Source organism: Rutidosis leptorrhynchoides, chromosome 2, assembly GCF_046630445.1.
Source record: "Rutidosis leptorrhynchoides isolate AG116_Rl617_1_P2 chromosome 2, CSIRO_AGI_Rlap_v1, whole genome shotgun sequence".
Lineage (NCBI taxonomy): Eukaryota > Viridiplantae > Streptophyta > Magnoliopsida > Asterales > Asteraceae > Rutidosis > Rutidosis leptorrhynchoides.
In genome coordinates, this window is record NC_092334.1 from 364,443,958 (window position 1) to 364,470,136 (window position 26,179).

At 37.0% G+C, this 26,179-nt stretch overlaps 4 protein-coding genes across 4 annotated transcripts; 3 read left to right on the plus strand and 1 right to left on the minus strand.

Moving 5' to 3' along the window:
• Positions 1-831: 831 nt before the first annotated feature.
• LOC139892024 (probable serine/threonine-protein kinase PIX13) lies at positions 832-4,882 on the minus strand. The gene is made up of 6 exons (XM_071875056.1): positions 4,632-4,882; positions 4,033-4,340; positions 3,362-3,497; positions 3,154-3,290; positions 2,716-2,839; positions 832-1,618 (listed from the first exon to the last, which is right to left on the minus strand). The coding sequence occupies exons 1-6, from the start codon at positions 4,738-4,740 to the stop codon at positions 1,287-1,289; spliced, it is 1,146 nt and encodes a 381-aa protein (XP_071731157.1). The 5' UTR covers positions 4,741-4,882; the 3' UTR covers positions 832-1,286.
• A 12,221-nt stretch (positions 4,883-17,103) lies between these two features.
• Positions 17,104-17,949, plus strand: LOC139888961 (uncharacterized). Its single transcript, XM_071871940.1, has one exon. It carries the CDS (start codon positions 17,104-17,106, stop codon positions 17,947-17,949), a length of 846 nt encoding a protein of 281 aa, XP_071728041.1.
• A 1,449-nt stretch (positions 17,950-19,398) lies between these two features.
• LOC139888962 (uncharacterized) lies at positions 19,399-19,845 on the plus strand. The gene has a single exon (XM_071871941.1). It carries the CDS (start codon positions 19,399-19,401, stop codon positions 19,843-19,845), a length of 447 nt encoding a protein of 148 aa, XP_071728042.1.
• A 2,013-nt stretch (positions 19,846-21,858) lies between these two features.
• LOC139888963 (uncharacterized) lies at positions 21,859-22,485 on the plus strand. Its single transcript, XM_071871942.1, has one exon. The coding sequence runs from the start codon at positions 21,859-21,861 to the stop codon at positions 22,483-22,485; it is 627 nt and encodes a 208-aa protein (XP_071728043.1).
• The last annotated feature ends 3,694 nt before the right edge of the window (positions 22,486-26,179 follow it).

Here is a 26,179-nt window from a genome sequence, read left to right on the forward strand (position 1 = left end):
TGGATTTATCAAACAACTATTGTGATACAATCATCGCGGCTCTATTGAGTCGACAACAATCGTCGATATATTGGCGACTTGACTGACTCTTAGAGCCTAAATTAAATTCCAGGCAGGATTTAAAACCCATGGAAATTTGATTCTACCATTTTCATGTCGTCTATTATTATTATTATTATTATTATTATTATTATTATTATTATTATTATTATTATTATAAAGAATTTCCTACTTAAAGGCCGGAGGTCCTCTCGAAAGCAATCTCTTTATCCGTCGAATAAAGAGAGGGATGACTTTCTCTACTCTTGAGAGTGTTTTCACTCTGGTGGAGAAATGACTTGTCTTTATTCTCGGATAGGGGAAGGATTGTCTACATCTCACCTCCCCCATACACCACTCATGTGGTATTGGGTTTGTTGTTGTTGTTGTTGTTGTTGTTGTTTTTGCATTGTGATACAATCATCGTGGATTAGACAAAAGAAACTTCGTTTTCCATCTTTCCCAATAACACCAGTCCCAACGGTAGAGTCTTAACCAAATAACAACAACCGTCATTTTTTAAAAATAAAAGACACCATAAGGGGTTCTGTGTCCTTTTGCGTCCTTAAAAGGAAATAACATGAATTAGTCTAATTATGAATATATATGATAAGTGAGTCCGGTCTTTTTGAAGATGTATAATATAGTTGGTAGTGTTCTGTCTTTTTCAATCTTTCTATCGTGACGCTGACGCGGATCTTAGTCTTCACGGTTGAAAGTGGTTTAAGCAGATAATTGCAATACAAATCCACAAGTTGAAGATCTAATACATGCTCCAAGTACAATTCCATCTTTCTTAATGCTACAAGGAGACCAATATTACAACATTTTCTTACAACTAAATTCCAAGATATTTCTAATAACAAACAACCAAAAAACTACCATGTATTACCATTATCAAGAAAGAAAAAAAAATTGTTGACGGTATTCACTTAACAATCTCATACAATTGACTTCTTAACACCAATTCCCAAATCTCCTTAAATTTGAAGTCTTCCTTTACATCAAAAACAACAATCTTGATGATCAAAATCTCTTGCTGAAGATTTAGACTAAAACTATCTACGCAGTTGTACATACATACATCGCACCCAAATTAACAACATCAAGGGTGATATCCGTTGGGTCATATTTAACTATAACCCAAAAGTTGTGTTTCTTTTCGTCACATCGGCACACATGTGACCCCCCTATAAATGAATAATAACAAAAATAACCCACATTTTCAAAAGAATTATTAGTAAAATTTACGCTGTTCCTTTCGATTTACCCCTCATAGAGTTGATCTGCTCCAAAGTGTCTGCCACTTGTTTCATGTCGGGCCGTTTTCTGGGTTCTTGTTCTATGCAATGAAGAACAAGTTGAGCAAACAATATTGCAGCTTTACTTGAATATTGACCTTCGATTCTTGTATCCATGAGCGTTTTTATTTTCTTCCTGTTTGGGAGTAATGGCTTGGCCCACTCAATTAGGTTGTGTTGTGGAGCGGGCCGTCTTGTATCGAGTGCTCGTAACCCCGTCATTATTTCCAGCAGTACAACACCAAAACCGTAAACGTCACTCTTCACGTATAAATGTCCTGCAGTTTGGTGGACATTTACCGTTTATGCACTTAAAAATGCGTAGCTATATAGACTTAAGTAGTGAAAATAAAAAGGAGGAGAATAATTAGCCCATGTACGGGAAAACAGTGAAATCGGGCTATATTTGGTCAAGTAAGGAAAGTTAAGAATTAAAAAAAGGTTCGATGATACGTTTGTAATCATAGATGATACTAAATATATGGCCTATGCGACCGAATACTCAAAAGGTACTCACTACTAAGCGCAAAACTCGGTCAACGATCAAACTTGGTCAAAGTCTGTCAAACTCGGGCCCTACTTGGTCAACATTTTTTTCACTTCCTTCTCAATTTTCAAATCAATAAACAATAGGGACAAGATAAGGATGAAGCATCAATCTAATATCTCATATCTATGGTGAAGTATTCGAACGAATATGTATATATTTCTAAATCTTTATGTTTCTAGTATATTTCTAAACATCTAACTCAAATTTATAATTTTTATATATAATACCAATACAAGTATTCCCCGCTATGCATAAAACTTGCTACAAGGTCCCCAACCGCTCGAGTACCTCCGAGCACGTTTTACAACCTTGAAAAACTCCATGGTTCTATGAGAATAAGGGCGAGAATTCTTTAAATACTACAAATTCGGTCATTTTCCTTATGGCTTTCTAGTTTAGAAGAAATAAACCTTAACAACTACTTTGCACACTAACATTACACTTAGCAACTTCAACATTGACTTTGACTTTCAAGACATGTAGAAGTCAACTAATGTGGAAATCCTTTTAATGGTACACTTCCTTGACTATCAAGGTCATTAGTTTACTTCCAAAAGTCAACCTTCATTGACTAACAACATCATCAGTTCACATCCAAAAGTCAACGTTCCTTGACCATCAACATTACTTAACTTACAAAAGTCAACCTTCCTTGACAATCAAGGTCATTACTTTACTTCCAAAAGTCAACCTTTAGCACAAAGGTTGTTAAAGGAAGTCTTTGAAATACTCTTTTTTTTCCACAAAGGAGTAGCCTTATTATTTATCCAAATACTACCTCAAAACATCACTATTATACGGTGTAATATTGAAATGAGATGTCACCTGTAGCAATGTACTCAGGAGCAGCATAACCGTATGTCCCCATGACCCTTGTCGTTACATGTGACATTCCACCTGCTGGACCCAACTTCGCCAACCCAAAATCTGAAATTTTTGCATTGTAGCTCTACATATAGCAAAAAAAATATAAAACTATAGATCATTATCAAGAAAACTATCATATTAAACATATAAGAAAAAATTAAGGGCCTTTGGTCAAGCAGTATGTGAGGAATCTATCAACCAAGAGGTTTTAGGTTCAAGTCTCATTGGAGACAATAATTGGGGCCAAGAGAGAAATATAGAGTAAGCATCATACTAACAATAATTCATGTTAGAGCATGAAAACGGTATCAAGTGTTAAACAATCAGAGATTTGTAGACACAGAAAGAGATGCAACACAAGATTAAAGCAAAAGTAGATGTATATAAAGTTCTTACACCATCAAGCAATATATTTGAAGCCTTAATATCTCTGTAAATCACATTATCATCCGAACTGTGTAAAAAAGCTAGTCCTCGAGCTGCACCTATGGCTATTTTGAGCCTTAGAGCCCAAGAAAGTAGTTGAGAACCTCCTGCACAATCGAAAAAAGTTACAGCAATCCAATAAGTATATACAAATTGGACTAAAATTTGAACTTCTTACGTCTAAAAAGATGATTTTCCAAGCTTCCTTTTTGCATGAATTCATATACAAGTAGAAGCTCTTTATCTTCCCTACAGTACCCAAGAAGCTTCACCAAGTTAGGATGAGAAAGCCGCCCCAAAAAGTTCACTTCTGACTGCAATTTTATCCAAATAACCATAAATTACGAAGGTGTTAACAACACAAATTGACCAAATTACAAACAAATGTCAACGCTTGACTTTAAAATTCGTTACTAAAACCATCAAACTTAATACAATTATACAAAAAACAATTCATCCACGTCAGCATTTTACATGCTTATCAACTAAAATTACCCAAAACGATCAATTTAGGTAAAATAGGTGGTATGAATGATGATCTTTATTGTAATGAGCCAATTACTAATGAACTAAAGTTTTCAAAAACCAAACATTACCTACCCACTTAAATAGATTTAAACGTCTAATTTTCTAAGTAATCTTCAATTTTACCAAATTGAGAAGAGATTCCACTTGTTCACAATATAAGTGAACCAAAACGAATCCATCTAATAAGATTTTATCAATATTCCATTGTTGTTTTAACTATGCATTCTTCGTTCCGTTTAACGTGAATAAGAAACTTAAATAAAATGCTCCTGACAGTAATTCAACATTCCATGAAAAAAAAAAAAACAGAATATGACAAACCTGCCATTCTTGAAATCCTTGAACACTTTCATGATTCAACTTTTTGATAGCAACAATGGCTCCAGTACCGTTTTTGGAAGCCAACAATGTATTTTCCTCAACCCAGCCTTTATAAACAGTCCCGAAACCTCCAACGCCCAGAACCATATCCGATTTAAAGTTTTTAGTACAAGACTTCAAATCTGAATATGTATACACCTTCAAATTGGCTGCCGGTAATACCTCGCCCGTTGGCCGCGGTGAAATACCAGCATCATCCGTGCTACTGCTCATGGTGGTATCCGAAATTCCAATACCATTACTACTACCTATAAAATAAATCCCAAATTATACAAAAAATAAAAACCTAAATGGTATAATAAACATAAACATACATAAAACAAAAAAACATTAACAATTATAAACTATTCAATTGTTGTATTTATGCAATAATAAACAGATACATCAAACCATTTGTCATCACAATTAAACACAAATTAAGTAGTAAAACTATTCAAATCATGAATACACACATCAAAATTCATAATTAAATACAAATCAAATGAATTGAGGGATGTAGTGATAATAATTATAACAAAAGTGGTAGGATTTAAATGAACCTGTAGTAGTAGTAGTGGTGGTGGTGAAAGAGGGTTTAGTATTGGTGCTTAGATTGGGGGAAATGGTAGAATTAGCATCAACAGCATCAGACTGTAGACAATTTCCCATATTTAATTTGAGAATTTATTTATTAGGGTTTTATTTTGGGGGAAGAAGAATGAAAATAGTTATAGTTGAAGGTTATGTTTCCATGATAGAGTTTAGTGTTTGATTGTTTGCATTTTGGAAGGGTCTGACTGGAAGGTGGACTTTTGATGGACGGAGATGCAAAGAATGTGTATATGTATCTTCCAGGAAAACAAGGTCGTTGAAAATATGGAGTAAAATTTAGGCCGTTAATATTAATAATAACAATTGGTCTGATAGAGGGAGAGAGATGAGAGAGAAAGAGAGAGAGAGAGAGAGTGTGGAGGGCAAAGGCGGGCAACGAAGGAGCACGGGACAAATACAACGGCGACTTCAAGCATCAACGCAAGGGTTCTTCGACAATCAATTGACTTCGTACATGTTCTTCCAATTCCCATTTGATTGGGGGTGGTAGATCTATGGAAATTGTTCAAAACTTATGGGAAAGTTAGGGATGTCTACATTGCAACAAAAAGGCTTAGAGATGGACAACGTTTCGCTTTTGTCCGTTTCGCTGATATACAAGACGATTCGAGGCTGTTAACAAAGCTTGAAAGGATTAAAATTGAAGGCAACTTTATCAAGGTTTTCAAGGCAACAAAACGTGGTCCTAAACCAACCATGAACAATGACTCTGAGCATAGGGCTGACCCATATAAGGGGGTTCCGATTCGGAATAGATTCCAAGATGGTAGGAGATTCAACGAAGTAGTAAGTGATGGGGAAGATCTGAGGTCAAAACTGAACTCATTAAGGAAAGATGTACGAAAAGAAGAAAGTGATTTGAGATCAAGGTTAAATGAGAAGAAAGAAAAAAACTCAAAACCTGGTGATGAAGAGAGGTGTGTGATACTCAAAGATGAAAACCCTAACGAAGAAGCACTTAATTGTTCAGTTTTATGTGAGGCTAAATCAACCAAAATCCTGGAAAATCTTCAAACAATCTGCATGGAAGAAGGTTTTCATGACCTCCAAATAAAAATCCTGGGAAATCTTTGTTTGATTATTATCTTTAAGTCAAAAGAACTTGCAGTCAATGTGGTTAACCAATTGAACCACCCCCTAAGGAAATGGATTCATAAAATACAACTTTGGAACGATGAATTCTGGCCTGAGGGACGTATGGCGTGGATTAAAATTTCGGGGGTGCCGGTCCATATTTGGTCTAGTAATACATTCATGTCAATTGCTGAGTGGTGTGGAGTTGTGTACGAACTAGAAAACTGCTCTTTGGATGGCCACCAAAAACTCCATTATGGTAGGGCGTATGTGAAACTCATGAATCCGGAAAAGGTGATTGTGTCCTTAAAACTTATACATAGGTCAAAAACGTACTTTATTCATGTTAAAGAGGAAAAGAAAAAGTGGGTAGACTTTGAAGATAATGTGGGTAAGAATACTGGCCAATGTGATGACCATATGTCTAAATCTGAGTCCTCAGATTCGGATGAATATGGGGACGATTCCATATACCCTTCTGATGAAGATGGTGGCTATGGTTTATCCGACTTCGATGATGAGGACTTCATGTCTGGTAATATCCCTAGTGATCAAGAAGGTGAGGATGTTGATAGTCCATTAAACTCCCCGGTGATTGGAGGTGACGGTGTTCGGTCGGCAAAAGTAAACAATTCGGCGAAAGATGTAGGGTCTGGGTGCCAAGGTCTGAATAATCCTTTTGAGAATACCGAAGAAAGAGTGGCTGAAACAGGCGTGGATGATGGGAAAATTGAGAGTTACAATAAAACTGTTAGGGTTCCTAGATCGCCCAATAATGAGTCTTGTGGGTCTTACCCTAAAAACGTGGGCATAACGGTTGAGGAGGTAAATGAAGAGGCACGCGTTAATGAAAATATGAATGAAGATTGTGGATCTTTTCAAAACGATATTGGGCATAATAGATGTGACATTGGGCCTGGGCAACATGAGAATAGTAACGGGCCTGCTATGCATAATAGTGGATCAAGTGATGAAAAGGAGATAGGTAATTCTTCTGGACTGGGCTACACCACTGATCAAATCAAAGACAAGTTCGATTCAAAAAGTGAGTATCTAAAGGAGCCTGTGGTTAGTAAATCTAAAAAGAAGAAGCAGAAAAGGAACACTAAACCGAAATCCAAACCTAATTCGACAACCTATGGGAATAACAATTCTAATTCTGAGATCTCCTTCTGTAACAATTGTTACTGGAAAGCAATTGGGAATTGCAAAGCATCGTCAAGAATAATGAGAATGAAAAGTATGGCTAGGAGAGGAATTAATTTGGATGATACCCACAAGTGTAAGTCATGTGAAATTAAACCTAGAAGATTTGGGAAAGGATCGAAGTCTGGAAGATCTGGGAAGTCTGGGGGTTTTATTCGTCCTTCTGTTAGTCCCATAGACAACGAGGAGATTATGGACTATGGGCAGCACATCGGGTTAAGGTGGAAACACCTTAACCCCCAGTAAGTTTCCTTCCTTCGTTCGTTTTCTCTATTTCCTATGAAGATTCTTACATTAAATGTTCGCGGCTTTAGGGTTAAGGGGAAATTCGGGTGGATTAAGTCCCTTTGTGTAAAAGAAAAGTGTGATATAATCGCGTTACAAGAAACTAGATGTAAAGTTGTGTCCGATCGTTGGGTGTTTAATTTGTCGGGTAATATAGATGTTGGTTTTGTGCAAAAGGAAGCTTTCGGGGAATCGGGTGGGATGTGTAGCGACCCGACCAAATCATGTTTGACGGCGCCGTCTACGTAGGTCCCATTACATGGTCATAAGTCCTTAAGACAAAGTTTAACCGAAAATATGTCGCATTCATTTCATAATTTTGGATGTTTCAAAGTTTACAAAAGTAGTTTCCATAACTAGTACATAACAATGTTTAAAGTACAAATGAAACACGTGCGACACAGTTTAAAGTAGTCAAAAGACGTTCCAACTATGCAAGTATACTCGACATCCAAAGCAAGTATCAAAAAGAATGTGCAGAAGCATGTATCACCTAATGTTCAAGGACCTGAGAAAAACATAGAAATCTGTCAACGAAAACGTTGGTGAAATCATAGGTTTAAGTAAGTAAGTATGTAAAAGTAAGTCGAACCACAAGATTTGCATCATTGATAAATAGTAATACATTCTAAAAGTTAATATTCACGAGCACCCAATTATCAAGGCTTAACGTTTCCTTCCATAGAACCCCATCACAATAGTGTTAGAACATACACTGTTTCTCGAAAATATATTTCACCCGTAGACGGTAGCGAACCGTCCGAAGTGAGGGTTTGTCAAACCCATATGGCCATACAACATAAGTTCACGCCTACACTTACACCCTGCAAGTGTAACTAATGATAATCGAATTGAGGATTTTGTTCTGAACTCGTATGTAGAATGTTTGTTTTCATGTACTTGTGTTCACTTAGTTAAAAGAATTGTTTATGTTTTCTCATCCCAAAAGTAAGTTCAAAAGAGTAAGAGTGGGACTATGATCTCACCTTGAGCGAAAGAGTAAATAAGTACTTCGACAAGTAACGTGTGCAAAGAACAATGCTAGCCTTGACCTAAACAAATAGGTCGTATCAACAACGGTAAACACAAAAGGTCAAAGATGTTCAATTAGTTCTATGGCTCGTTACGACTCGATTACGTAGCATGTGAATCAATTTGTCAAGTTTTATGCAAGATACAAGTATAGAAACAAGTTAGGAATGTTGCATAATCATTTGGTTAAGTTTGACAAAAAGTCAAACTTTGGTCGGTCAAAGTCAACGAAAAAGTCTACACGTTCGGGTCGGGTCCCGAACTATTTTTCTGAGGTTTTTAATCATATATGAGCATGTTAGAACAAGTTACATGTGAATCGGAGGTGCGTAACATAGCAAACATTTTCCAAAAATGGACAAAGTTAGACAGCCTACTTTGGCGCGCCGCGCGGGTATATGGCGCGCCGCGCCATTACCTGTGCAGAGAAAACTGACAGTTTTTAAGTTTTATGCACGAACCTAACTTCAAACAATCACCATTTATGACCCGCAAATAACCAAAGCATGTATCTTATATCATCGGAAAGGTATTTTGACAAGGAAAACAACTAAACACATTTCATCAATCACTTTTACATTTACAACAACCAAAATCACATTCAAAGCTCCTCATTAAATGCATTCAAGTTCATAAATGAAATTCGATGATTCGGCAACCAATTTACATGAATGATATGCCGTTTCGAAGGTGATCAAGCATACAATACAACCTAACACTTACAAATAACATTTTATGTCATTCAAAGCATCAAAAGTCCATTTCAAGTTCATCAAACCCTAACCCAAATCCACCAAAACCAATAATCGAGTTTATGGAGTTTTCTCAAGCAACCTACACATCAAATTGAAGCTAGTGATACTAGGAACACATTTAATACATGCATTTTTAACATTTAACAACATTCAAGCAACCAAATCACCAAATCAAACACACCAAAGTTCATGCTCAAGCTAATTACTTCAAATAACGAAATCGAGCATATAAATCATATATTCATGTTAGACTTGAGCCATAGACACTAATTAACAACTTTATAACTTAAAAACATCAAGAACACAAAATCTAGTGATTTTAGAAAGTTACCCAAATGAGATGTAATCGGTATGGAATCGAAGAGGAAGTTGCAAGGATTCCAAATATGTAATTAGTTTAGATTGAAGCTTGCTAGATTTTGATTAGATGATGAATCTTTGAAATGGTGTTTGAGAGAATTTGTGAAAGTATTAGAGAAAAATGGAAAAGAAAAGAAATAATGAATGGAGGAGGAAGAGTGTTGACTCTTTGACCTAGTCACCTCTTTGCTCTTTTGTCAAACTTAGTCCCTCAACTTTGGAAACGGGTGCGTGAATTACCTAAACGAGATAATTTAAAACGCGTATTAACGGGAGATGTTATAAACATATAACGGAGTTTAAAATAGTATAACGGAAAAGTAAATGGAAAAAGGCGGGATGTTACATTACCTACTCCTTAAAAGAAATTTCGTCCCGAAATTTAAGTAGGCGTAGTAGTCGTTGTTGCTTCCTCGGAATCTTGCGTTTCCGTAACCGGGAACAAGTGAGGGTATTTCTTTTGCATTTGATCTTGCCTTTCCCAAGTAAACTCGGGTCCTCTTTTGGCATTCCAAAGAACCTTGACAATCGGAATTCGGCTTTGTTTCAACGTCTTGATGGAGGTGTCCACAATTTCAACCGGTTCTTCCAAAAAATGGAGTTTGTCATCAATAGTAAGTTCCTCGAGAGGGATGACGATATCGGGTTCGGCAAGACACTTTTTCAAGTTAGATACATGGAAGGTAGGATGAACGGAGTTCAATTGAGGCGGAAGATCTAAACGATAAGCAACGGTTCCAATACGCTCCAATATTTCGAAAGGACCAATATACCGCGGATTTAGCTTCCCGCGTTTCCCAAAACGGATTACACCTTTCCAAGGTGCGACTTTTAACATTACTCGATCACCGACTTGAAATTCAAGGTCGTTGCGTCGTTTGTCGGTATAGCTCTTTTGACGACTCCGGGCCGTCCGAAGCCTATCTCGGATTTGTACGATCTTCTAGGTGGTTTTGTGAATGAGTTCGGGTCCGGTGATTTGCACGTCGCCTACCTCGGCCCAACAAAGAGGTGAACGACATTTTCGGTCATATAGTGCTTCAAAAGGTGCGGCTTTAATACTCGCGTGATAACTATTGTTGTAAGAGAACTCGGCGAGAGGTAAGTGCTTGTCCCAAGTTTTTCCAAAATCAACCACGCAAGCTCGTAACATGTCCTCTAAAGTTTGAATTGTGCGTTCGCTTTGCCCATCGGTTTGAGGATGATATGCGGTGCTCATGTCTAAACGCGTTCCCAATGCTTCTTGTAAAGTACGCCAAAATCTGGAAACAAAATGGCCATCCCAGTCGGAGATAATCGATAAAGGTACACCGTGTCGGGCTACGATCTCCTTGATGTAAAGTTGTGCAAGTTTCTCCATTTTGTCGGTCTCCTTCATGGCGAGAAAGTGTGCGGATTTGGTGAGACGGTCAACAATAACCCAAATGGTATCATAACCGCTCGTCGTTTTTGGTAGTTTGGTGATAAAATCCATCGTTATCCTTTCCCACTTCCATTGCGGGATCTCGGGTTGTTGAAGTAGTCCGGACGGTCTTTGGTGTTCGGCTTTGACTTTGGAACATGTCAAACACTTGGAAACATAAGTAGCTACGTACCTTTTGATGTTCGGCCACCAATATTGTTGTTTAAGGTCGTGGTACATCTTATTGGCACCGGGGTGAATCGAGTATCGTGACTTATGGGCTTCATCTAAAATAAGATTTCGTAGGTCCCCATAACTAGGCACCCAAATCCTTCCGGTGAAATATCGGAGTCCGGTTTCCTTAGTTTCAAATCGAGAGACGAGAATGTTCAAGAGCTCGTGTGAAACGTTTTCATCCTTGAGAGCTTCATCTTGGGCTACCCGAATTTGGCTATTAAGGTTTGTGTGGATGGTGATGTTTAAGGCTCGAACACGAAGAGGCACCGCTCTTTCTTTTCGACTTAAGGCATCGGCTACTACATTTGCCTTTCCGGGATGGTAACGAAGCTCGCAATCGTAATTGTTCAAGGTTTCAATCCACCTTCGTTGTCTCATGTTTAGTTGCTTTTGATCGAAGATGTGTTGGAGACTTTTGTGATCGGTAAAGATAGTACTCTTGGTTCCATAAAGATAGTGTCTCCACATTTTAAGTGCAAAGACAACGGCTCCGAGTTCGAGATCATGCGTCGTGTAGTTTCGTTCATGAATTTTGAGTTGTCGAGAAGCATAAGCAATGACTTTCGTTCGTTGCATCAATACACACCCAAAACCATGTTTCGAGGCATCGCAATATACAACAAGTCATCATTGCCTTCGGGAAGTGACAAGATAGGAGCGGTGGTTAGCTTCGTTTTCAAGATTTGGAATGCGAATTCATGTTCGGTTGCCCAAACGAATTTTCTTCCCTTATGAGTTAACGTGGTTAGAGGACGAGCGACCAAAGAGAAATCTTTGATGAATCTACGATAGTATCCGGCGAGACCCAAGAATTGACAAATGTGAGTAGGAGTAGTAGGAGTCTCCCATTTACTAATGGCTTCGATTTTTGATGGATCGACTTTAATACCTTGATCACTTACCACATGACCAAGAAATTGAACTTCCTTCAACCAAAATTCACACTTGGAGAATTTGGCATAGAGTCGTTCTTGTCTTAAAAGTTCAAGCACAAGTCGGAGGTGTTCCTCGTGTTCTTCTTCGCTTTTAGAATAAACCAAAATATCATCGATGAACACGATAACGAATTTGTCAAGATACGGTTTGCACAAGCGGTTCATAAGATCCATGAACACCGCCGGTGCGTGAGTGAGACCAAATGGCATGATAAGGAATTCATAACTACCATAACGAGTTCGGAAAGCGGTTTTGGAGACATCTTCCCCCTTAACCCTTAATTGATGATAACCCGAGCGGAGATCGATTTTTGAATATACACAAGACCCTTGTAGTTGATCAAAGAGGTCGTCGATGCGAGGAAGAGGATATCGGTTCTTAACCGTCAGTTTGTTTAGTTCACGATAATCAATGCACATTCGTAGGGATCCATATTTCTTTTTAACAAACAAAATCGGAGCGCCCCAAGGTGAATGGCTAGGTTGGATAAAACCACGATCAAGTAGTTCTTGGATTTGACTTTGCAATTCTTGCATTTCGGATGGAGCGAGTCTATATGGTGCACATGCTACGGGTGCGGCTCCCGAAATAAGATCGATTTGGAATTCAACTGGTCGATGAGGTGGAAGACCCGGCAATTCGTCGGGAAATACATTGAAATAGTCACTAACAATTGGCACATCATCGATGTGCTTCTCATCGGACTCGACTTTCTTAACGTGAGCAAGGATCGCAAAACAACCCTTACGGAGTAGTTTTCTAACTTTAATGCATGAAACGAGGTTGAGTCCGGTGCAACTCTTATCGCCACAGATGATCAAAGGTTCACCATTCTCGATAGGAATTCGGATTGCGTTAAGATCACAAAGGATGTGAGATTTCATTTTGGCTAGCCAATTCATACCGATTATTACATCGAAGCTTCCTAGTTCCATGGGTATCAAGTCAATTTCAAACTCATTACCCAAAATGTTTAACGTACACCCCCGGTAATATGTGTCGGCACTCAATAGTTTCCCGTTGGCCACTTCAATGGTATAAGTGGTATCTAGTGGAAGTGGTGGAGTGTTTAAAGAATGAGTCAAAGTCTTGGATACAAAACTCTTATTGGAGCCCGAATCGAATAAACAAGTAACATAAGTGTTGTTGAGAAGAAACGTACCCGTGACTAATTCGTTGTCATCTCGGGCTTCCTCGGTGTTGATGTTGAAAGCTCGGCCGCGCGTATTGGGGTTATCTTTCCTCTTCGGGCATGCATTTCTATAGTGGCCCTTTTGGCCACATTCATAACAAGTGCCCATTTTTGGTGCATTGGGCCCCTTTCGAGCGATGGGGGCAACACTTTTACACTCATTGGCCTTATGACCAACTCCTTGGCACCGGTGGCAAATTAACTTGCCACATTCACCAAAGTGATGCTTGTTGCATTTGTTGCAAAGAGGTAGGTTCCCGGCATAACCCTTCTTGCCGTCGGAGGTGTAAGGCTTCTTAGCAAAGTTGTTGTTGCTTGATTGGGAGGGTTCCCACTTTCTTTTGTTGCCGCCCGATTTATCCTCTGCCTTAGGTGCCGGAACTACGATTTCGTCAACCGTTTCGATCAATTGGCGGGCCATGTTCAAAGCTTGTTGTAGGTTAGCAGGTTTGGATGACATCACCCCTTGTTTGATGCTCTTTGGAAGACCATACATATAAAGTTCGACCCTTTGAGATTCGGGGTTCACGAGGTTTGGACACATCAAGGATAGTTCGGCGAATCGTTGATTATAGGCCTTGAGATCGTTTTCGACCGCCTCTAAGGTTCTTAGCTCTTGTTCGAGCTTTCGGGTTTCTTCGCGAGGGAAATATTCGATGACCATCTTTTCCCTTAAATCGGCCCAAGAGAGGGCGTGAGCTTCATCGGTACCCACCGATTATACATAAGTATTCCACCATGTAAGAGCGACACCGGCGAAGGTGTGAGTGGAGTATTTGACCTTGTCTTGGTCCCGACAACCGCTTATGCTAAAGACAGCTTCCGTTTGCTCAAACCATCGGGTGAGCACAACCGGTCCCCCGGTTCCATCAAAAGTGTGAGGTTTGCACCCCATGAAGGATTTGTAGGAGCACCCTTCATTTGAGTTACCGGCTCCATTGTTGTTGTTATTGTGGTTGTTGTTATTGTTGTTATTGGATGAGTGACCGGCCATGGCCGCATCCACGGCGGTGGCTATCATGCGTTGTAAGGCTTGTTCGGGAGTTTCATTGCGTCGTACACGACGAGGGGCCATTGTTCCTTCAAAACACATGAATATCGTTTATTAGTATCCTTAATAATACTAACCATGATATGGAATAAGGATAGAGAGAAATTTTCCTTGACTCGCCTTAAATTCTTTATGTCGAAATGTCGGAACGTCCATGTGAATCACCGTAATATAATCCCGGAAATTATACTACCCTGGTTCACATGTGCATTTAACATTACTTCATAAGGTCAAGGTGGCGCGTCAACAAAATTTATCAGCGTAGGATCAAGATCGAACAAGAGTTAGATATGATAGGAGAATTCGAGTATGATGCACAAGTAGTCAAATAATTCCTACTTCAAGTCTATATGTCGGTTGTAGTCTAGATTCACTAATGTACCCTATGACGCGGGGTAGACACAAATGAACTCTAAATCCCTACAACCAAATCTCTGATACCATCTGTAGCGACCCGACCAAATCATGTTTGACGGCGCCGTCTACGTAGGTCCCATTACATGGTCATAAGTCCTTAAGACAAAGTTTGACCGAAAATATGTCGCATTCATTTCATAATTTTGGATGTTTCAAAGTTTACAAAAGTAGTTTCCATAACTAGTACATAACAGTGTTTAAAGTACAAATGAAACACGTGCGACACAGTTTAAAGTAGTCAAAAGACGCTCCAACTATGCAAGTATACTCGACATCCAAAGCAAGTATCAAAAAGAATGTGCGGAAGCATGTATCACCTAATGTTCAAGGACCTGAGAAAAACATAGAAATCTGTCAACGAAAACGTTGGTGAAATCATAGGTTTAAGTAAGTAAGTATGTAAAAGTAAGTCGAACCACAAGATTTGCATCATTGATAAATAGTAATACATTCTAAAAGTTAATATTCACGAGCACCCAATTATCAAGGCTTAACGTTTCCTTCCATAGAACCCCATCACAATAGTGTTAGAACATACACTGTTTCTTGAAAATATATTTCACCCGTAGACGGTAGCGAACCGTCCGAAGTGAGGGTTTGTCAAACCCATATGGCCATACAACATAAGTTCACGCCTACACTTACACCCTGCAAGTGTAACTAATGATAATCGAATTGAGGATTTTGTTCTGAACTCGTATGTAGAATGTTTGTTTTCATGTACTTGTGTTCACTTAGTTAAAAGAATTGTTTATGTTTTCTCATCCCAAAAGTAAGTTCAAAAGAGTAAGAGTGGGACTATGATCTCACCTTGAGCGAAAGAGTAAATACGTACTTCGACAAGTAACGTGTGCAAAGAACAATGCTAGCCTTGACCTAAATAAATAGGTCGTATCAACAACGGTAAACACAAAAGGTCAAAGATGTTCAATTAGTCCTATGGCTCGTTACGACTCGATTACGTAGCATGTGAATCAATTTGTCAAGTTTCATGCAAGATACAAGTATAGAAACAAGTTAGGAATGTTGCATAATCATTTGGTTAAGTTTGACAAAAAGTCAAACTTTGGTCGGTCAAAGTCAATGAAAAAGTCAACACGTTCGGGTCGGGTCCCGAACTATTTTTCTGAGGTTTTTAATCATATATGAGCATGTTAGAACAAGTTACATGTGAATCGGAGGTGCGTAGCACAGCAGACATTTTCCAAAAATGGACAAAGTTAGACAGCCTACTTTGGCGCGCCGCGCGGGTATATGGCGCGCCGCGCCATTACCTGTGCAGAGAAAACTGGCAGTTTTTAAGTTTTATGCACGAACCTAACTTCAAACAATCACCATTTATGACCCGCAAACAACCAAAGCATGTATCTTATATCATCGGAAAGGTATTTTGATAAGGAAAACAACTAAACACATTTCATCAATCACTTTTACATTTACAACAACCAAAATCACATTCAAAGCTCCTCATTAAATGAATTCAAGTTCATAAATGAAATTCGATGATTCGGCAACCAATTTACATGAATGATATGCCGTTTCGAAGGTGATCAAGCATACAATACAACCTAACACTTACAAATAACATTTTATGTCATTCAAAGCATCAAAAGTCCATTTCAAGTTCATCAAACCCTAACCCAAATCCACCAAAACCAATAATCGAGTTTATGGAGTTTTCTCAAGCAACCTACATATCAAATTGAAGCTAGTGATACTAGGAACACATTTAATACATGCATTTTTAACATTTAACAACATTCAAGCAACTAAATTACCAAATCAAACACACCAAAGTTCATACTCAAGCTAATTACTTCAAATAACGAAATCGAGCATATAAATCATATATTCATGTTAGACTTGAGCCATATACACTAATTAACAACTTTATAACTTAAAAACATCAAGAACACAAAATCTAGTGATTTTAGAAAGTTACCCAAATGAGATGTAATCGGTATGGAATCGAAGAGGAAGTTGCAAGGATTCCAAATATGTAATTAGTTTAGATTGAAGCTTGCTAGATTTTGATTAGATGATGAATCTTTGAAATGGTGTTTGAGAGAATTTGTGAAAGTATTAGAGAAAAATGGAAAAGAAAAGAAATAATGAATGGAGTAGGAAGAGTGTTGACTCTTTGACCTAGTCACCTCTTTGCTCCTTTGTCAAACTTAGTCCCTCAACTTTGGAAACGGGTGCGTGAATTACCTAAACGAGATAATTTAAAACGCGTATTAACGGGAGATGTTATAAACATATAACGGAGTTTAAAATAGTATAACGAAAAAGTAAACGGAAAAAGGCGGGATGTTACAGGATGTTACTTATTTGGGATAAAAGATGTTTTAAGTCTTTGGATACTTAGTGCTCAGATTTTTTCATTACTATTCGGGGCCATTGGGTTATTTCGGGTCAATAATCGATTATTGTAAATGTGTATGGTCCTCATGATGATGCGAGAAAAAAACAAATGTGGGGGCAACTTAATAGTATTATGAGAGATGTTGATACGGCTTGGGTTCTTTGTGGAGACTTTAATGAAGTTAGAGAAAGTTCGGATCGACTAAATTGTGTTTTTCATAATAGAAGGGCTGCACGTTTTAACGAGTTCATCATAAAAAATAACCTAATTGAAATCCCCATCATTGGAAGAAAGTTCAAGAGAATAAGTGATGATGGTGCAAAGTTTAGCAAGCTCGATAGGTTTTTTGTTTTTGATAAATTCATCAATCTTTGGAAGGACCTCTCGGTTCTCCCATTAGATAGAAAGACATCGGATCATTGTCCCTTGGTGTTGAGAGACAAAGTTATTGATTATGGCCCTAAACCTTTCAAAGTTTTCAACGAATGGTTCAACAACGAAGATGCGGGTGAAATAATTAAAAAAGCGTGGGATAAACCGGTGGGTGGCTCTCGAAAGGATTGCATATTTAGGGATAGATTGAAAAATGTTAAGTTTGATCTTAGGGATTGGAGCAAAGGAGCATATGGGAATTTAGACAAAGAAATTGACTCGCTCAAGACCAAGGTTGATGATTGGGAAAAAAAGGCAGAATTAGGTGGTTTGAATGAGAGTGATAGGAAATCATGGATAGAGGTGAGAAGATGTTGGATGGAAAAAGAAAGCATCAAAGTTAACATGCTTAAGCAAAAATCCCGAACAAGTTGGACTTTAGAAGGTGACGAAAACTCAAAATATTTCCATGCCACGATTAAGCGAAGATATAATAAAAACAATATTCGAGGTCTCAACATAAACGGTGTTTGGAACAAAAATCCGATCGATGTTAAGGGCGAAATAGTGGCACATTTTTAGCATATTTACGAGGCTAAATCAAACATCAGGCCACAAATGGTGGACTGTTTGATCAATTCTGGGCCGAACCTTAGTGGGCCGAACAGGCCTGGATCAAATCTTAGTGGGCTGAACCCAGATTCTACTGCTAGTAATGCTTCTGACTTCGTATCTGATGGGATTCAGCAGTCTGCCAGTTATGGTGGTAAGCTGTCGACATTAGAAGCTGAATTACTCGAGCTTCCTTTCGAAGAAAAAGAAATATGGGAGGTGATTAGAGATTGTAGTGGCACAAAAGCCCCGGGCCCCGATGGGTTCAATTTGAGTTTTTACAAGAAATTTTGGGGAACTATTAAGGTTGATCTCATCAATGCCATTCAATCTTTTTGGGACAATGGCGAAATCTCCAACGGGTGTAATGCGTCTTTTATCACATTGGTTCCAAAAGTCTCGAACCCATCATCCCTCAATGATACCGCCTGATTAGCCTTATTGGGAGCTACTACAAAATAGTAGCCAAACTTCTGTCGAACCGGCTTAGAAAGGTGGTCCCGAAGTTAGTAGGCTCTGAACAAAGTGCATTTATTAAGGGTCGAAACATCCTTGATGGTGCCCTTGTTGTGAATGAGACAATTGGTCACCTAAAGCAAAATAATACAAAAAGTCTCATCTTCAAAGTTGATTTCGAGAAAGCGTTTGATTGTCTAAATTGGGAATTCTTGGTTGAAGTAATGTGTTTCATGGGTTTTGGTTCCAAGTGGAGGAAAATGGATAATGTCTTGCCTTCAATCCGCTTCTATCTCAATTCTTGTGAATGGCTCACCTACGAAGGAATTTAAACTAGGAAGGGGGGTTCGTCAAGGGGATCCTTTATCCCCCTTTCTATTTATTCTTGCCACGGAAGGTTTGAAAGCATTAACAAAATCGGCGGTAAAAAATAACATGTTTGAAGGAGTTGAAATAGGACGTGACAAAGTTTGTGTTTCTCACCTACAATTCGCGGACGACACGATTTATTTTGGAAAATGGAATTTGAGAAATATAAGAAATCTCATGAAGCTTCTTAAATGTTTTGAATTATCATCGGGACTCAAAGTTAACTATCATAAAAGTAGTATCTTCGGGTTGGGTGTTGAAAATGAAGAGGTGAGGTATTTGGCTATTGCATTCGGTTGTAAAGTAGGTGCACTTCCTTCACTTATCTTGGTCTCCCGATTGGTGCAAATATGAAAAAATTGGATAGTTGGAAACCGGCGATCGATAAATTTGAGAAACGACTTTCGGATTGGAAGGCTCGTTCGGTGTCTTTTGGGGGTCGATTAACACTTGTAAAGTCGGTGCTAAATAGTCTTCCGTTGTATTTCTTCTCGCTCTTTCGTGCCCCGCCATGTGTGCTAAAAAAACTTGAGAGTGTGAGACGTTCCTTTTTTTGGGCGGGATGAGGTGTGATTCAAAAATTGCTTGGGTTAAATGGGAGGAAGTTCTCTTACCATACGGGTCGGGGGGTTAAATTTGGGTTCTCTAAAAAGAAAAAATCTAGCTTTGATCGGGAAGTGGTGGTGGAGGTTTAAAACTGAGCCCAACGCTTTGTGGGTCAAAGTTATTTCGAGCAGTTATGGGTCTTCGGGTGGTTTCGAGTCTTTTAATAACAAAAAAGCTTTCACTTATAATTCTACTTGGTCAAATATCATCCTAACAGGTGGTCACATTGATGATTCGGGGATCTCTTTCTCCAAGTCGTTTATTAAAACTATTGGAGACGGAGGCAACACATCGTTCTGGAGCGATGCATGGGCTTCTTCTATTCCTTTTGAGCAGTCCTACAAAAGATTATTTCGGCTGGAGAGGAATTGGGCAGCACGAGTCAGAGAAAGAGTGTTTTGGGACGGGAATACCACTGTTAGTGCATGGGATTAGATACGCGAGCTGACGGGTCGAACTCTCTTCGAGTTACAGCAGATAATTGCTTTGATTGCTTCCTGATGTGTGAAGCGGAGGCGTACGAAATACTATTATTTTTACTACGAAATACGATACAAATTACACAAGTTTTATTATTTATTTACAAATGGGATATACCTAAACTCTGCTACAACACTATAGGCAGTGTACCTAATCGTAGAGTAGTATAGTTTTTAGTAAGTCTGGTTCGTTCCACAGGGAGACGGCTTATTTTACACTATATTTTTATATAACTATATTTGTACAATATATATATATATATATATATATATATATATATATATATATATATATATATTACAATTATTATTATTATAAAAGGGAGGTTTTACCGTTTAATGACCGGTTTATCGATTTTATATTTTATATCACAGTTAAAACCTAATGCAAAATATTATATATAACTTGATTCAAAGCGTAAAATAAATAATGATATTTAAATGACGATATATAAAATTGCGATAAAATATGAAATAAAATAAAATAATTATGCTTATTTAAACTTCCGTAATCATGATGTTTGACGTTTTGATTTTAAACTATTACCCTGGGTTAATTGTCCTTTGTACTGGATTTATTTGATACCTATCTGGTTTTTGCCCATAATAGTTCATCGGTCATAATTATAAAATGCTCGCCAAACTAACCTTATACCCGAAGTCAAATATTCCAACTAATTGGGAACTTAAACTGTAATAAAGTTTTAATACATTGTTAATGATTAAACCAGGTTATCGACTGCGTGTAACCCAAGGTTTCAATACCATATTAACAATTACACCAATTTCCCTTGAATGTAATCCACTCCTGTTTTAATGAGTCCATTGACTATTAATCCATCTCCGTGTCCGGTCAAATGAATAATTATTAGTATTTATAAATATCCCGCTCACCGTACCCAGTCAAGCGTATGTGGTTATATATAGATACGTCAAATTATAAATCTCTATATTAAATTAACAAGATATCATTTAGTTAATCAAATATAAAGCCCATAAATATCCCATAGTCCAATTTCCACAAGTGTCGGTCTTTTGTCCAAACCCCAATTATGGTCCAAAGCCCAAATACCCCGTCTTAATATTTAGTCCAACATTACGATTGCTTCGGCTCAAATAAGCATAATAATAACTTAAGTACGATACATTAATTTAAAAAGGGAGAACATAACTTACAATGATTATTTATCGCGTAGCGTTACATGGACAGAATTTCGACTTTAGAACCCATAAAATACCCGTTACATTACCCAAACTAACTAATATAAAACTAAACTAATATATATTATATATAAAAATATATATTGAGAGAGATCAGAAGAAAGAAAGAGTGAAAGGTGTGCTGAGTTCGTTGAGCAAACTGACTATTTATAGGACTTGGCCCAACTTTTTGGTCCATGCGAACCCATGGAAAACGTGCTTCCTGGCCATGCGATCGCATGGCCGCCTGATCCAGCTCATATTGATTTGTTTGCAACCTTGTCGAAGTTATATTTAATTATATAATATAATATATATAATTTATATAATTATATATATATATATATTATATTATATTCTTGTGCATAGTTGACTTGTAATTTTAGGCCCGTTGACTCGCGCGTTGATGCTCGGTTTATGTCTCGGTTCCGGATTTTTGAACGTCCTTTCGTACGCGTAGATATCTTGTACTTTGCGTTTTTCAATTTGTAATTTGCACAAAAAATTATTTTCCTTAACTCTCAAAATCCGCGCAAGTCTTTAAATCACTTTTAGTGGCACTTTTGAGTGCACTATGGCTTTAGTGGCACTTTTCAGGCTTTAGTGGCACTTTTTCTTCAATTCTTTAATCTTCGTGCTTCGTCTTCACATTTATTTATTTAAACGATTACAACTTAAAAATAGAATAATTACAACTAAAAAATTTACATATTGGGATGATATTGCGACTAAATATATGTTCATTTGGAGCACTATCACTTCCGTACCCATGGATCATTCGAAGTCAGACTCATGGAAATGGGAGCCATCGGGCAATGGTCTTTTTTCTACAAACAAGCTTTCTAAACTTATCGACTTGAAGCTACTAGTTCCAGGTACTAATTGTGTTGAAACTTTCCGTAACAATTTTGTTCCTAAAAAAGTGGAGGTGTTCATTTGGAGGGCGAGAAAAAAGAAATTACCGACCTTATCCGAGCTAGACAAACGTGGTATTGATTTGAATAGTGTACAGTGTCAACTTTGCGATGATGACATTGAATCGGTGGATCACGCGTTAGTGTTTTGCAAACATGTGTTCGAGATTTGGGAAAAGGTGTTTGATTGGTGGGGAGTAAATTTGTTATCTTCAATTAGTATCAATGCATTATTTCAAGGTTCATCGAATATTGGGATGACGGAGTTTGGTTCTAAATTATGGCAAGCGATTACTTGGGCTACCGGATATCTTATATGGCATAATCGTAACCAAAAAATCTTCAATAATAAAGTTTGGTCCGCTTCGATTGCGATATGTGAGATACAAGTTAAATCATTTGATTGGGTTGCGAAGAGATGCCGAGAAAAAAAGATCGATTGGCATAATTGGGTCCACAACCCCCATATTTTCTTAGTTTAGTTTCTTGCTAGATTAACGACTTGTTAGTTAACTTGTGGGAATTATGCTTGTATTTTGAGAAGACATCGCGTGTAACACGTTGTAACTCTTTGCGCTTTTATTAATATAATTGTTGCTTTTCAAAAAAAAAAAAAAAAAAATTTAGGCCGTTAACCGATAAATCTCTCACTTTCATTTGTAATTAAAATTTTAATTAAATTTTGTTGTATTACTAACTAGTGAAATGACCCGTGGAAACACGGGTTTGTTTAAACGAAACAGTTTAATGATATATTTTACGTATTAAGTGAATGTAAATGTTAAAGTCATTTAGTTTATTACTCCGTGGAACCACGGATTACGACTAAGAAACTTGTCGTTGATTTTACATCAAAGTTGAGTATTTATATTTATATTTTTAATAATAATAATAATAATAAATGTCTTTTAAATTTTTTTAGAAAGATAAAATTACAATTTAGGAGAGATTAATATTTTATTTTATAAAAGATTTTGTATTATTTTTTAAATTAAATTAATTTATAATTATGACATCATTATTATGAAAATTAAGCTTAATGATAACATCATCATTTTAGAGGTTTATTAGACTATATAGATATAGATATATTATTATATACTGTATTAATATATTAATATTAATATTATTATTATTATTATTATTATTATTATTATTAATATTATTATTATTATTATTATTATTATTATTATTATTATTACTATATTATTATTATTATTATTATTATTATTATTATTATTATTATTATTATTGTTGTTGTTGTTGTTATTATTATTATATTCATTATAATTAATAATTAACTATAATTATATTATTTGCGATCCCGATTAACTAGATAATAACTCGTTAATTCACCTGATTAAAACATAAGACACAAATCTATAGTTAATATTAAAATCCTCTAGTGATGATGTCATTATTAGGCTAATTCATTTGTTAAGAAAAAATCAAAAAGAAAAAGAAAAAAATTTAAGCATGGTAGGTGATGTCATTAATCTAAATAATTTTGAATTACAATCGAATCTTATTAATTAATTAATTATTATTAAATCTTATTAATAATTATTTTAATTATTAAAAATAAATTGTTTTGAATTATTTTAATTAATTATTTTGAATTGAGTACGAGGATGTATAAAAGTTAGGCAGAATGAAACAAATTCTAAATTTATATTTTAAGTTACACTTTTAAAATAAAATGACAACCAATATATCTCTTATGATTGGATGTGGATTGTTTAATATACATTTTAGGTGTTTGATGAAATGTTCAGCTGACGAGTTTCTTAGTCGAACTCTGTGGTTCCACGGGTCATTAAACTAAATGACTTTAACATTTACGTTCACTTAATACCTAAAATATATAATTAAACTGTATCGTTTAAACAAACCCGTGGTTCCACGGGTCATTTCACTAGTATTTAATATAATACAATATACCAATTGTTATAATTAGACGTATGTTTATATTTATATATTAAATAATAAATTATAACATGCCATAGATTGTCACTCAGAGCACCAGGAGTGGAGCTCAGTCACTTGCTCGTCGCCACCATATCAGTCTCTAATGCGACGGAAGTCGCAACAACTAATAAAAAAATAGAAATAACCGTTGGAATTTTATACCGTTGGGGTTTTTTTTTTTTTTTTTTTTCTTTTTTACTTTCTATATATACACAACACTTGCACAAACACAAATCTAATTCACAAACACAAATCTCATTCACACAAAAAAAAAAAAAAAAAAATGTCAAATGACCAACATTATCTCAATTCACAATGGAGTCCACTCTCACCCTATTCACCTGGATCGGCTCAAGGTTCGGCTAGTGGTGGTGGTGAGGCTAATCTCGGTTTTTTGAATTTTGCCAATTCACAACAATCATTTCCACAAATATCTCCCGAGCAAATGCAAGCATTTATGGTGTGGCAACAACAACAACAACAACAATCACAAGTTCCACAAACACAATAAACACAAGTTCAACAAACACAACAAATACCACAAGCACCAAAACGCAAGTTGAGAGCAAAGGTTAAAGGAAAAGAAGTTGCGGTCGATTCGTCTCAACCTAGAAGACGAATTGAGTACTTGTGGGAACCCAAAGATGAGCTACGTTTAGCTCAATCGTGGATTGCGGCTTCTGAAGATCCAAACCAAGGCATTGATCAAAAGTCAGCTTCGTTTTGAAACGTAGTTATGAATGAGTACCATTCGAGGGGTCCACCTTACAAACGAACGAAGGATATGTTGACCTCCAAATGGACAAAAATGAATGAATGTTGCAGAAAGTATGGTGGAATCGTGAGTCGTCTCAAACGAGTTCCACGTAGTGGCAAGGGCGATGTCAATTTCAAGGAACGTTGTGATGCACAATACAAGGTGGAGACGTTTAAGAGGTTTAACAATAACCTAACTTGGGAATTCCTAAAAGACAAGCAAAAGTGGAACAACCCGACTCCACTTAAAACAACCAAACGTGATTGTGTTAGTTTGGATGATTGTGATCTTGATGAGGAACCGGAAGAGAATCCAAATGCGGAGCTATATGGGGAGGATGCAACACAACGACCTCCCGAAAAATCAAGAAAATCAAAATCATAAAAGACGTCTTCGAGCTCCGCCGCTTCCGCAAGATCCTCGTTTGATGAAAGTGCACGCAGCACTTTTGATTCAATGACTAGTTACTTTGATTTGAAAATACTACAAATGTCTATAGCGGGAATAGATGAAGAAGATGTATTGGTTCTTCAAGCGAAGAAAGCGGCAATTCGGGCCAAGCTTCGAAGTGGAAATTGAATCGTTTCGTATTGGTTTTTTATAAATAGGAATTGTAATGTTTTTTTTATATTTAGGAATTGTATTTTTTTTTTTTTTTTTTTTTTTTTTTTTTTTTTAGGAATTGTAATGTTTTATTTTTATTTTAATGGAAGTTATTTCTATTTATGTTAATTTTAATAATTATATTAATTTATGTTATTTTTAAAATCTTAAAAATAATAATAAAAATATAAACTGACATGCCCAACTGACAGAGGTCACCACTCTCCACTTTTTCTGACTCAGCAAGTCAGGCCTGACATTCCCAGTGCTCTAATCATCTCCATCTCCATCTCCATATATTTATATAGATTATTGTTATAGTAAAAATCTTGATTATAATAATTGAAAATGACTGGAATTGAAGAATGCGGTGAGCACGATTTTTTTTTTTTGGAACAATGATTGGGATCACCCGAGGGGGACTAAACCACCCATTGCGATCATCTCCCGTTTCGACTATGCCAATACAGCGATAATAACTCCGCCCCCATCGCTGCCCGGGAGGAAACCTTGAAGCCGATCCAAGGGCACGGCCAAGTAAAACCCCCCCTCCCCTTTACCCCCAAATGATATGAGAAGGGTGTCATGGGTGGATACTTCATGGCACTGATGAAATTGTATTTTTAATATGTAGCCAACGTGAGTCGAACTCCTGACCTCCCCTAAAGGAGTCAGACCACTAACCGATGAAATTGTGGTGAGCAAGAATTTGATGATGTAAATAAGATAGTGTGGGAACTGAAGGTCTAAGTGGTAGCAAAAGAGCACATTATTCACATCTCGTTGAATGCTCTCATGGGCACGAATGCTTGCGAAACCATGTAACTTACGGTACAAGTGAATAATCA

Excerpts from the sequence above, each read along its gene's own strand:
- LOC139888963 (XM_071871942.1), top strand. The coding sequence starts at position 21,859 with ATGGATCATTCGAAGTCAGACTCATGGAAATGGGAGCCATCGGGCAAT.
- LOC139892024 (XM_071875056.1), bottom strand. The coding sequence starts at position 4,740 with ATGGGAAATTGTCTACAGTCTGATGCTGTTGATGCTAATTCTACCATT. Across the intron at positions 3,498-4,032 it reads AAGGATTTCAAGAATGGCAG|TCAGAAGTGAACTTTTTGGG; the intron begins GTTTGTCATATT and ends ATAAAATTGCAG. Across the intron at positions 1,619-2,715 it reads TCCTGAGTACATTGCTACAG|GACATTTATACGTGAAGAGT; the intron begins GTGACATCTCAT and ends ACCAAACTGCAG.
- LOC139888962 (XM_071871941.1), top strand. The coding sequence starts at position 19,399 with ATGGGAGGAAGTTCTCTTACCATACGGGTCGGGGGGTTAAATTTGGGT.
- LOC139888961 (XM_071871940.1), top strand. The coding sequence starts at position 17,104 with ATGTGGGGGCAACTTAATAGTATTATGAGAGATGTTGATACGGCTTGG.